This window comes from Trichomycterus rosablanca, chromosome 8 (genome assembly GCF_030014385.1).
Source record: "Trichomycterus rosablanca isolate fTriRos1 chromosome 8, fTriRos1.hap1, whole genome shotgun sequence".
NCBI lineage: Eukaryota > Metazoa > Chordata > Actinopteri > Siluriformes > Trichomycteridae > Trichomycterus > Trichomycterus rosablanca.
The window spans coordinates 9,902,011-9,915,645 of NC_085995.1; the positions used below are offsets into that span (position 1 = coordinate 9,902,011).

Consider the following 13,635-nt stretch of genomic DNA (forward strand, 5'->3'; position numbering starts at 1 on the left):
AAATAGTAAAACTGGATTAAGAACAAGATTGGGAAAAATCCAAATAAAGTATTCCATGCTAATTACTAAATGTTAAATGCATTATGTAACATATTCTTCTAAATCACATAAAAGAGTGATATTTAGATTATACTTGATAGAATACAGAATATACTTTCTTAAAGTGAAACACCTAGGCGATACTGACTCTTAATGCCACTGTGTCAATAAACCTGAACCCATTCGTGCTCCAAGATATAAAGATATAAAATTCGTGCTCCTTCTGATCATTGCCAATACCTCTGGTTGAGAAGAGCCTAGACCAGGGGTGCACAACTTCTTTTTACCAAGGGCCGATTTCACATAAACACCTAAACCAGAGGGACCACAAATTTCATTTTTACAGGCCTGTCCACATGAATTTTTAATACAGTTAGGGCTGGGTGATTAAGCCAAAAAAAATTTTTCGATTATTTTCAAATGTATTATCGATTCTCAATTACGATTTGTTTTGTTTTTGTATAATGCAATTAAAAAAATTTAATTTAAAAGACTAAAAAATAGAGACAGCACCACCTATAAACTTTATAACAATAACAATATAACAATAATTAACAATAATTTAAAGAGTCTGTATCAGTATCTACACTAGGGGACATCAAGTGAGCAGTCAGCTCAGCTTTGATTTTGTCCTCTTGTGACTGGGTGGGTGGATGGACGGGGCACATTCTGCGTCTAACAATATGGACTATAATTCCCATGCTCCCACGTACTCTCACGTGACTATCACATGTCCAGGGTCAGCCAATCCTGATCGCGCTCACCGTCTCCGGAGTTTTGATTCAGTTCAGCTGTGTTCGGTTCCATGCGCAGCTTAATTAAACTCTTCTGTTTGAGTCTCGTTGTGAAGTTTTGCCGTTCGTGTTTGCGGTCCTTATTTCTGAATCTAACCATTACCGTGTATGATCCTTGTTGTCTTCCGTTTGCTGCCGGTCTGTTTATCCTCTGGTTTTGGATTTTGTACACTGTTTTCGCCCTTTTGATATTAAACTTTCCCTGATTTATAATCTGCGGGCGTCTGGTCAGTTTCTGCCTCGTGACATGTTGGTATTTTAATTTTAGGGCAGTGGTAGCTCAGCGGTTAAGGTACTGGACTAGTAACCAGGAGGTTGCCGGTTCAAGCCCCACCACCACCAAGTTGCCACTGTTGGGCCCCTGAGCAAGGCCCTTAACCCTCAATTGCTCAAAATTCTGTTCAGTCATAACTGTAAGTCGCTTTGGATAAAAGCGTCTGCTAAATGCCGAAAATGTAAATGTAAATGTAATTAAAATATAAAGTATGTAAACAATTGCGATTGTCACATTTCTAACATCGGGTGAAAACGTTCATTCAAATTAACCGAATTAATCGTGAAAACCAGACATGAGAAAACGCCATGGCCCGTTTAATAAAAAAAAAATACTTGTATGTCCATTCAGGGTTAAATTTCCTATGCTCGAGATCCACTTTTCTTTTTTTACTCGTACTTGGTTTGGACAAACATGGTACCGCTAAAGTAACCTGTATTTACATAATTTACTTTTCAGTCGCAAGTTCATGGAATTACCCGGTGAATTTAAAGTGACAGCATCATTTATTTAAAAATGCATCAGCACTTCATTTGGCGGGCCGGATCGAGAGTTTTGCCGGGCCGTATGTTGTGCACCCCTGGCCTAGACTATCACATACTCCTTATAATGGTATCTTGAATACCTATGGCTATCGATGGATACTGACTCCTAGTGTCGCTGTTTCAATAAACTTGAACCCATTCGTGCTCCAAGATATAAAGCGGTTTGGGGTTTTATTGCACTTTTCCATATACTTCACTTCTCATCACTGCCAATACCTCTGGTTGAGAAGAGCCTAGACTATCACATACTCCCTGTGGCATCTTTTTACTTGTCAGTGGCTGTGCCTCATAGGGAACCATACTGAATAGGTCATTAAATGACCATTTGAGTTGTCTTCCTGACCTTGGCACAAGACAACTCTTTCATGTACTTAGGTTTTGGTAATGTAGTCCTATTTTTATGTGCACAGAGAAATCACCAGCTATTGTCTAGCATAATCTTTAACGAAGAATTAGAAGGTCATGCAATGTTAAATAGTATTACAGCTTTGTAATATATAGGCTTTAATTTGTTTAATTTTAATATGTATATTTTATGCATATCCTATTCATATTTTCAACCTATGAATAGAATATTTCCAGCAACAAAAAATACTTCATACTTCTTCAGGTGTATATAAATTGTATATTAATTGTATATAACCATATCATCACTTTATGGAAGTTAGGTAGATACAATATCTACCTGAAGGGTACAGTGTTGGCCTAGTGGGTAAGGCTTTGGGCTATCAACTGAAAGGTTGAGAGTTCGAATCCCAGCTCTGCCATGCAGCCACTGTTGGGCCCTTGAGCAAGGTCCTTAACCCTCTCAGCTCCAGGGGGCTGTATGATGACTGACCCTGCGATCTGACCCCAGCTTCCAAACAAGCTGGGATACGTGAAGAAAGAATTTCATTGTACAGTACTGTACACCTGTATATGTATATATGACAAATAAAGGTTTTCTATACTTCTAATATTCTTGTTTTTGAATTATTATCATTTAAAGAAGCTTCAATATAGGTCTAAACCAGGGGTGTCAAACTCATTTTCACCGAGGGCCACATCAGCATTATGGTGGCCCTCAAAGGGCCGATTGTAACGTATCCTGCTGTGATTGCAGTCTGTTGTTTTTCTTGGAGGCCGAATTCTGCATTTATATTGTCCTACTTTACCACAGACATGGCCTCATAACACAAGAGACGCACCGGTTTCTCTTCCTGAAGCACAAACTTGTTTTCATTTTCATTAAATTTCCTCCTTATGCTTAATTTTCTTACTTATCTTCTTGTACATTTTAGGATCATGTGTAAATATGTGTAACATCATCTACTGGCGGGTTGTGTCACTTTGCAGGTCACAAAATCAGCATGCATTTTGAAAGATGCAGTTTGTTTAGGATTTTACAGTGTATTTTTAAGACAATCATTCTGCCCTCACTAATAGTTTATCCCCCTTTCCCAGCTAGACAGACAGACAGACCTACAGACAGCTCTCTTCAGAATACAGTCGGTTTATTTGCTCGCCAGCTGTGTGATACTGTGTGCATCAAAATGAAGTAAAAACACAAACAATAAAAACAATAAAGAACTTAATACAGTAAAAGCACACAGCTGTAGTCAAGTGTTACATCTGGTACAATATGAGATTTAACCAAACGTAAAATAACGCTAACGAGTTTAAATTTTGTGTAAAGATACTAATCGCTACAGTAACGTAACAACAGTATTTAATTACGGTAAATTTGTAACTAAAACGCTGTGATATACTCACTAAACATTTACTAACAACTGAGAATATAAACACCACTACTTACAGACGAAGCTTTGGTATTATACAGAAAGATAATTATTTATTTACAGTATTTATTTATTATTGTTTACATTACTGACTACGCTACTTCGCATTCTCTTTGCCGTAAAAGTCACATGGCTTTTAGTTTTTTTATGGTTAAAATTAGTTGCCATGACTACGATGTCACGGTTGTCTCTTAAAGGCGCAGGTGTCTCGTTAAATTATAAGCGCGTCTCTGTAACGACTCGAACCATCACAACAATCATACAGTCGTTAAACCTCTCGCGGGCCACATAAAATGACGTGGCGGGCCGGATCTGGCCCGCGGGCCGTGAGTTTGACACCCCTGGTCTAAACACTCTAACAGTGGAGGCAACTACAGTTAATCACCATAAACAGCAAAGTCATAACATACTCTTCAAAAAAAGATGACTGGAAAGCTTTACGCATAGCATAAACAGCAGGTTTCAGGAGGGCAGAGTCCACCTTTTGACAAATCGCTTTTATCTGCCAGCTTTATTGCCAGCTCCTGCAATCCCAATTACATAAACCCTTGAGCCTGCCTCACATGCTGCACATACTCACTCACATAGACAGCATCGAAAGAACATTTCTGGAATTTTTGTGCATTCTCATAGCAGCCCATGTGACTGCTCTTTTACCACTTGACAGGAAGCATGCCCATATAAGGTATGAGAAGGTACCGGCGGACCTAAAGGGGCAGCAACACCATTACTAAGCAGGCTTTGAATGAAATGCAGAGGCAGTGTTGTATAATAGAGGGCTTTTTTTGATATGGTGTGAATATGTCGCAGGTCTTGGTACGTTATGTTTGGGGGTATTTTGGGGATTGTGGTTTGGTGTCATGCATATACAAATATTTAAATGATTTGATTGTGTTTTTCTATGTAGAATTAATGATAGCAATGCTCAGACTAGACCTTCATAAGATCCTCTATAAGATCCTAAACTAAATCTGTTAGTACAGATAAGAATGGTGTCAGAAAACAGCTGCTGTACCAAATACTGCACATTTGAGTGACAGTATAATAATGGGGGGAGGGAATGGTGGCAAAAGGGAAACAAAAAGTGAGTGAAAAGACTGAGCTACAACACCATGCTAGTGAAGATGACAAGAAATATGTGCATATCAAAAAAACCCTAGTGATTTATTTTAAAAAAAGGAAACTTGTTGCACACAAATAATTGGATTAAAGCATCGAGTTCACTTCTAGCTGAAAACGTCAACACCCGTCATGGTTTGGGGTTATTTTTATGGACTAACGATGCACATATGTGACTGAGTAAGGTATAAAGATCCATAAGAATGATGAGAAAATGTAGAGGGAGGGTGAGCGAGCTAAGCACTCAGTCTGTGGGGATGCAAGCAGAGGGAGGAATGTGGTAACCATGGCAACCTGCAGAAGGCTGAGCTCTGGGTGTCCGTTCCAGCTCTAACTGCGTTGCACTGCACCGGCCCTTGCCTCTCAGTCGGCTCGTTTCTTCTATCCTCCCCCACTCTCTTTATTTTTATTTCTCTCTCTCTTTCTCTCTCTATCTCCCGCTTTACTTGCGACTCTTTCTGCATCCTTCCTCAGCACCTCATACCCTCATCCTCCCTCCTCGTGCGCGCAGAGACATGGCACAACATTCATCTCAGCATCACCCAGCCTTGCCGTCATTGGAACGTCCCCGGTGTTATACCATACAGTTTAATGCAGAAAAACGACACTCGACATGTCTTTAAAATCCGCCGAGACTACACAGCTAAAGCAGAAGCCGAGACCATCGCACCTTCCTCCCCCTCGTCACACCCACACCCCTCGCTTAGTTCTTCACTCGGCTCAAAAGCCAGCGCCTGCAGGCATTGTGCTGCCATGCGCCTCTGGGCATGTTGTGATTGGGAAGGCATGTGAAAATGAGGTCTGCCATGATAGGGTGGCACTCTGCCATGATCCCTAGATGAGCATTCTAAGAAACGAAGACATCTCAGACATCGTGACATCTCTCACATAATGAATAGCAGGATGTTTTGTTAGGATTTTTTGCCTGACTGAGGGGCTTACTAATTTAGATGGGTTGTCTAACAGAGCCGCCAATCAGAGGCATTTATCACACTCCATTCATGGAAAATTATCAGTTGGTACCAAATTGTAGCAAACAGGGCATCAGTTTCTTAAAAGCAGGCCCTTAAGAATTCTAAAATGTAATACTTAGACATTTGAAATATCTTTGCTAAATTATTTAGTCTATATATACACCGATCAGGAATAACATTATGACCAACTTCTTAATAGTGTGTTTGTCCCCCTTTTGCTGCCAAAACAGCCCTGACCCGTTGAGGCATGGACTCCACTAGACCCCTGAAGGTGTGCTCCAGGATGTTAGCAGCAGATCCTTTAACCCCTGTAAGTTGCAAGGTGGGGCCTCCATGCATCTGTGGGACTTCTTTGCTCAGCACATCCCACAGATGCTTGATTGGACTGAGATCTGGGGAACTTGGAGGCCAAGTCAACACCTCAAACTCGTTGTTGTAGTGCTCCTTAAACCATTCCTGAAGCATTTTTGCACTGGCATGTTTTTGGGATGTGGAAGGGTCCCTGAAGTAGTGACATAAACATACACTATATTGCCAAAAGTATTCGCTCGGCTGCCTTCACACGCATATGAATTTGAGTGACATCCCATTCTTAATCCATATGGTTTAATATGATGTTGGCCCAACCTTTGCAGCTGTGACAGCTTCAACTCTTCTGGGAAGGCTTTCCACAAGGTTTAAGAGTGTGTTTATGGGAATTTTTGAGCATTCTTCCAGAAGTGCATTTGTGAGGTCAGACACTGATGTTGGACGAGAAGGCCTGGCTCGCAGTCTCCGTTTTTATTCATCCCAAAGGTGTTCTATTACTTCGTGGCTGAGTTGCTGTCGTTCCCAATCACTTCCACTTTGTTATAATACCACTGACAGTTGACTGTGGAATATTTAGTAGCGAGGAAATTTCACTACTGGACTTGTTGCACAGGTGGCATCCTATCACGGTACTACGCTGGAATTCACTGAGCTCCTGAGAGCGACCCATTCTTTCACAAATGTTTGTAGAAGCAGTCTGCATGTCTAGGTGCTTGGTTTTATACACCTGTGGCCATGGAAGTGATTGGAACATCTGAATTTAATGAATTGAATGATGGAGTGAATACTTTTGGCAATATAGTGTATAAACAACATGCTATACTACACCTGACAGTAACAGGTGAAATATTTTACAGTTTTAATTGATTCATAATGTTAAGTAACCATTTAATCCTATTTAATGTTGGATGTCCTTTCTCAATTTTATATTTATTAGATAAATCTCACTAATGCTAAACCTTCACCATAAATACAAGCAGTCACCGTAAAGTCTCTGGAATACTGGAATACTTTGCGACAACAGCTAACAAAAATGAGATTATATTAGTCCTAAATGGGTAGCTATTTATAAGGCTCATAGACTCCAGTGAGACACAGTGAGAGTCATAATCTCCCAAGTTTGATTTGAAAACAAATGTAAATGCCCCTTACTTTGGCTAAACTATAGGTGATATCCAGATCCACCACAACCCTGGTCCATTTCGTTTGTCAAGCATGAACTATTTAGCCTTATGCACAAATAATGTCACATGACCTCGGTAAAATAATACAAATATGAACAAGAGGAAATTTGTAATTTACACATTTTAAAAGGCCAAACTCTAAACTTCGGCCTTATTAACATATTGAAAGTGAGTAAATCAATATTCTTCTTTAGACAAATACGACTATTTCAAATCAGTACAAGCCTCTACTGAATTCTGAAACATTCTGTAAATCCAGTTGCCACATACCTTGGGTGTCTCCACATGGGAGAGACTCACAATCCCAGCCACTCTCTCCAACTTCTGTGGGCTACTCCTGCTGGTCACTCGGACTCTGGACACACCCTCCATTGTACAGTTCTGTTACACATAAACAAATAAAATACACAGATTGATGAATTGTAAAATGTAAATAAAAATAAATCAATATAAACTTAATGTAAATGGTTTATAATCTTATTTCCGATAATAGCAAGAGCAATACATGACAGCATACAAGATAAAAAAAAGTTTGTATCTATCTAAAAACATTGAGATTACAGTGATACCTTGTAACCCGACGTCCCCTAAACTCAAAATCTTTAAAACTCAACACCATTTGTCAAGAAATTTGTACCCTTAAACTCAACGTTTACCTTAAACTTGACATGTGTGCGACTGCCGTTTTGTTCAGAGCTTGGCTTGAGCGGTGTGGTAAAACATCATCAAAGTGCGAATATGAGACGAATCTGCATTTGTGTGGCAAGTATCTGTGTTTAGCTGGATTTTCCTCATGTTTCACTTTTAAACTTGTGTTATAGCTTGGGGTTCTGAGAAATTGTGAGAGTCAGTTTTTCTAAAAGAGTCTAAAACACTTATTGGTAAAAAAAAAAGCTTAATGTGACTTAATGTATTAAAAGAACGACACAGGAACACTAAACCTCTCATAATTATTACTGCTCATAAGTTCTTTCCACACAAAAAATCCCTGCTTGTGGTTTTAGTACTATAAGGCACCCTTTGATGCACAACCTGGGTCAAAAGTGACCCAAATGAGTTTTTATTTTCTATATCTTTGCAATAAATTAATTTCGTCATTCAAGCTTTCATGAATTTTTCAATTAACTTGTTTTTGATCATCACAAATCCTTATTTCAGTTTTATATTTTTTGCTTTTTTAATAAAAATAATTTTTGTATCACTACCATTCTAATGCACAACATGGGTCAAAAATGACCCTTATGTATTTACTACGGAGTTTGACAGAAACTACTGACATTTGTAAGTGTTTGTAGTCAAAAACATATTTAATGAATTTTTGAAAGACAACCAAAGATTAGGCTCTTGAATCTTGAATATGTCCAATACTATTTGCTTGCTAGCTGTTTACATATTCTAGTATACAGGTCCTTCTCAAAAAATTTGCATATTGTGATAAAGTTCATTATTTTCCATAATGTAATGATAAAAATTAAACTTTCATATATTTTAGATTCATTGCACACCAACTGAAATATTTCAGGTCTTTTATTGTTTTAATACTGATGATTTTGGCATACAGCTCATGAAAACCCAAAATTCCTATCTCAAAAAATTAGCATATTTCATCCGACCAATAAAAGAAAAGTGTTTTTAATACAAAAAAAGTCAACCTTCAAATAATTATGTTCAGTTATGCACTCAATAATTTTTGCAGAAATGACTGCTTCAATGCGGCGTGGCATGGAGGCAATCAGCCTGTGGCACTGCTGAGGTGTTATGGAGGCCCAGGATGCTTCGATAGCGGCCTTAAGCTCATCCAGAGTGTTGGGTCTTGTGTCTCTCAACTTTCTCTTCACAATATCCCACAGATTCTCTATGGGGTTCAGGTCAGGAGAGTTGGCAGGCCAATTGAGCACAGTAATACCATGGTCAGTAAACCATTCACCAGTGGTTTTGGCACTGTGAGCAGGTGCCAGGTCGTGCTGAAAAATGAAATCTTCATCTCCATAAAGCTTTTCAGCAGATGGAAGCATGAAGTACTCCAAAATCTCCTGATAGCTAGCTGCATTGACCCTGCCCTTGATAAAACACAGTGGACCAACACCAGCAGCTGACATGGCACCCCAGACCATCACTGACTGTGGGTACTTGACACTGGACTTCAGGCATTTTGGCATTTCCTTCTCCCCAGTCTTCCTCCAGACTCTGGCACCTTGATTTCCGAATGACATGCAAAATTTGCTTTCATCCGAAAACAGTACTTTGGACCACTGAGCAACAGTCCAGTGCTGCTTCTCTGGTTCAAAAGTGGCTTGACCTGGGGAATGCGGCACCTGTAGCCCATTTCCTGCACACGCCTGTGCACGGTGGCTCTGGATGTTTCTACTCCAGACTCAGTCCACTGCTTCCGCAGGTCCCCCAAGGTCTGGAATCGGCCCTTCTCCACAATCTTCCTCAGGGTCCGGTCACCTCTTCTCGTTGTGCAGCGTTTTCTGCCACACTTTTTCCTTCCCACAGACTTCCCACTGAGGTGCCTTGATACAGCACTCTGGGAACAGCCTATTCGTTCAGAAATTTCTTTCTGTGTCTTACCCTCTTGCTTGAGGGTGTCAATGATGGCCTTCTGGACAGCAGTCAGGTCGGCAGTCTTACCCATGATTGCAGTTTTGAGTAATGAACCAGGCTGGGAGTTTTTAAAAGCCTCAGGAATCTTTTGCAGGTGTTTAGAGTTAATTCGTTGATTCAGATGATTAGGTTAATAGCTCGTTTAGAGAACCTTTTCATGATATGCTAATTTTTTGAGATAGGAATTTTGGGTTTTCATGAGCTGTATGCCAAAATCATCAGTAATAAAACAATAAAAGACCTGAAATATTTCAGTTGGTGTGCAATGAATCTAAAATATATGAAAGTTTAATTCTTATCATTACATTATGGAAAATAATGAACTTTATCACAATATGCTAATTTTTTGAGAAGGACCTGTAGATAGCTTTTATTAGCTAAGACAGCAAATACATGAATAACTGACAAATGTGCATATGAAAATATTCTTGAATGGATGAATATGGGTCATTTTTGACCCATGTTGTGCATTAGAAGGGGTTTGCTTAGCTTGTGCATCAAAGGGTTAAGCTTTGTGCACCAGCACACTCCACAGGAAATAACGGCACAGCAGCACAAAAGCTATTTTGATCAGGCATAACATTATGACTACCTTCCTAATATTGTGATGGTCACCCTTTTGCTGCCAAAACAGCCCTGCAACTGTCGAGGCATGAACTCCACTAGACCCCTGAAGGTGTGCTGAGGTATCTGGCACCAAGATGTTAGCAGCAGATCCTTTAACTTCTATAAGTTGTGATGTGGGGCCTCCATGGATCAGACTTGTTTGTCCAGAACATCCCACAGATGCTCGATTGGTTTGAGATCTGGGGAATTTAGAGGCCAAGTCAACACCTCAAGCTCATTGTTGTGCTCCTCAAACCATTCCTGAACCATTTTTGCTTTGTGGCAGGGCTTTAGGTAGGTGGTACGTGTCAAAGTAACATCCACATGGATAGTGGGACCCAAGGTTTCCCAGCAGAACATTGCCCAAAGCATCACACTTCCTCCGCCGGCTTGCCTTCTTCCCATAGAGCATCCTGGTGCCATGTGTTCCCCAGGTAAGCGACGCACACGCACCCGGCCATCCACGTGATGTAAAATAAAGCGTGATTCATCAGACCAGGCCACCTTCTTCCATTGCTGCTCTGTGGTCTAGTTCTGATGCTCACGTGCTCATTGTTGGCGCTTTCGGCAATAGACAAGGGTTAGCATGGGCACCCTGACTGCTCTGGTATTCTGACACCTTTCTATCAAAACCAGCATTAACTTCTTCAGCAGTTTGAGCTACAGTAGCTCTTCTGTTGGATCAGACCACACGGGCCAGCTTTCACTCCCCATGTGCCCATGACCCTGTCGCCGGTTTACCACTGTTCCTTCCTTGGACCACTTTTAATAGATACTGACCACTGCAGACCGGGAACACCCCACAAGAGCTGCAGTTTTGGAGATGCTCTGACCCAGTCGTCTAGCCATCACAATTTGGCCCTTGTCAGACTCGCTCAAATCCTTATGCTTTTTTCTGCTTCTAACATCAACTTTGAGGATAAAATGTTCACTTGGTGCCTAATATATCCCACCCACTAACAGGTGCTGTGATGAAGAGATAATCAGTGTTATTCACTTCACCTGTCAGTGGTCATAATGTTATGCCTCATCGGTTTATTTTCTCATTTGATCCACTGCTGTATTTTATGCTTAATGAGTGTGGTTTGAACTGATTTCACACATAAACATCAGCAACAAATTGTGTTAACACCTGGCATTATCACGCCTGTGCCATTTTACATAACTTGTTGCATAACACCAAAACATGTGAAGTATCGGTCGCTGTTAAGCCCATCAGTAACGGAAATCACTGATCCCGATAGCTGTGATATAAAAAAATTAAATCGGGATCGGTGCGTCTCTACCTAAAATCTTAGTCCTATTCATTCTGGCTGCATACATAAAATAATCAGATGAATTGCAAGTGATTACATCGGTGGGCTCATAATGGCGCTTTAGTCAGTCAGAAGAGCTGCTGATGTCTTTTTCTTACATCTAGCCTGTGCACAAATTCACTGAATTTGCAGACTCATTTCATTTAACTCTCCTCCACTCAGGTGGGAATGTGTGGTGAATGCTAATGAAACTGCGCTGGATTCTCTTTCAGCTCCAGCCCTCCCCTGCATGTCTGCTAGCTTTCACTCGACAGCCGGTAGCTCTCCACATTGAAGCTTTGCATTTCTGCTGGGCCTGGAACGTTCTTCAGCACTGATAACACAGTGAGTCAGTGACCCCTGCAGTATGTTTAAGGAAGAGAAGATCTTGTCGCACAGTGCTGCTGCTTTTGGAAACAGTAAAATGTGGAACTTGTGCTTCTCAATCTGTTTAAATCTGCTTCTCAATCAGTTCATTACAGCAATAAATTCTTAATGCTGTAGTGGGTAACCTTTGTGAAATAAAAAAAAACTACCATTACAAAGTCAGTCATACATTTATAATGACTAGCGATGTAACGATATACAGGGTGGCACACAAAAAACAGAACCGTCTCTGATCAGCTGGCTCGAGCTATTATACAGGCGGGCGCCGTCGCGATCGCGGAAAAGTGTATTGACGCACAACACAAGGAAATCATTTCCAGTACCCCCTCTAACCAGTAAGTACAGATTTTTGTATTTGCAGATCTTTCGTTTCATGTACGGGCTAAGAAACCTACGCCGACGTACGCGAGACGGTTCGGTTTTTCATGCGCCACACTGTATTTTACCCACGATGTGATGCGGGTCACGATACTGGGTTCACTACACAATTTTTTCAAAAACTGAAATTGAAGACAAATGATGACAAAGTTTCCTTTTATTATTTCTCTTAAAAAAAGAAAAGAAAATACTGTATTTGTGATTATCTTTTATTTATTTATCTAAATAATGAATGCCCTTGTATTTTTGAGGTAGGTACAAACTATGCAAAACAATTTTGATTTAAGCCCAATTTGGCTGAAAACCCCCGAATTTGGCAACTAGGCGTATAGCGGCAGTGACGTCAACCAGGCAACGTGTACAGCGCCAGTGCCCTCTGCTGTTTAAAGTGAATATCGATTTGAATTGTGGAATTTTTGAATCGGTTATTAATTGTCTTGTGGTGAATCATTACATCCCTAATAATTACATGGGTTTTTTTTGGATTGTTGGCATAGCTTTAGGCACAAAAAAGGTCCAGCTGCAATCATTTCAGTGTTGAATACTGATTCACTATTAAGCTCACATATTTATCATTATTAGGACAGTGGGAGCTTACTGGGTTGAGCTCTGGGCTATCAATCCAAAGCTTGTGGGTTCAAATCCTGGCTCTTTAGTAAGGCCTTTAACCCTCAGTGCACCAAGGACGTTGTACGATGGCTGACTCTGCGCTCTGACCCCAGCATCCAAACAAGCTGGGATATGGGGAAAAAGCATTTAATTGTACTGTACACGTGTATATGTATATATGACGAATAAAGGCATTCTATTCTATTACTGATATGTGCACAGGGTAACATTAAATTATATGAGAGAAAAATGCACAAAAAATACAATACAAACAGCATTTGCAAGATTTGACCATTTATTTTATAAATCGCTTATAATACTTCCTAAATTACTACCTATTCGAGTCCTATTTTACTATTTGTTTACAGGTGGCGCAGTGTGATAAGTCGCTAGCACACCAGTGCCAAGATTCTGAACTCCCAGGTTCGAGTCTCGGCTCTGCTACCGGTCGGCTGGGCTCCCTGCAGCAGTCAACACTGGCCTCCAGTCTGTTAGCATTGGAAAGGACCGGATTTAACAAAGGGGTGGAGCTGTGAAAGGAACCTGGTTGCCCAGGATGCTCGAACAGCGGTGGAGGAGCACAGAGGTCGCCGGTGTGTGTCAGTCAAGTCACCCCCTCCTTGGGCACCACTAGGGGTCCCCAGAAGCTGGCTTTGAAAACAGTAGTTTGTGCCAAAATATTTTTGACCATGTGATTGGACACCTAATTTGAAGATCTTGGTTACATTGTTATCTTG

The 13,635-nt window shown here is 40.6% G+C and overlaps 1 protein-coding gene across 2 annotated transcripts in view; it reads right to left on the reverse strand.

Moving 5' to 3' along the window:
* The window catches only part of dlg3 (discs, large homolog 3 (Drosophila)), a 164,610-nt gene that overhangs the window by 135,367 nt on the left and 15,608 nt on the right, over positions 1-13,635 (reverse strand). For both annotated transcript variants that reach the window (XM_063000488.1, XM_063000491.1), the window contains one exon: positions 7,287-7,397. In XM_063000488.1, coding sequence (XP_062856558.1) covers positions 7,287-7,397 — 111 coding nt within the window. The remainder of the gene's footprint in view (positions 1-7,286; positions 7,398-13,635) is intronic.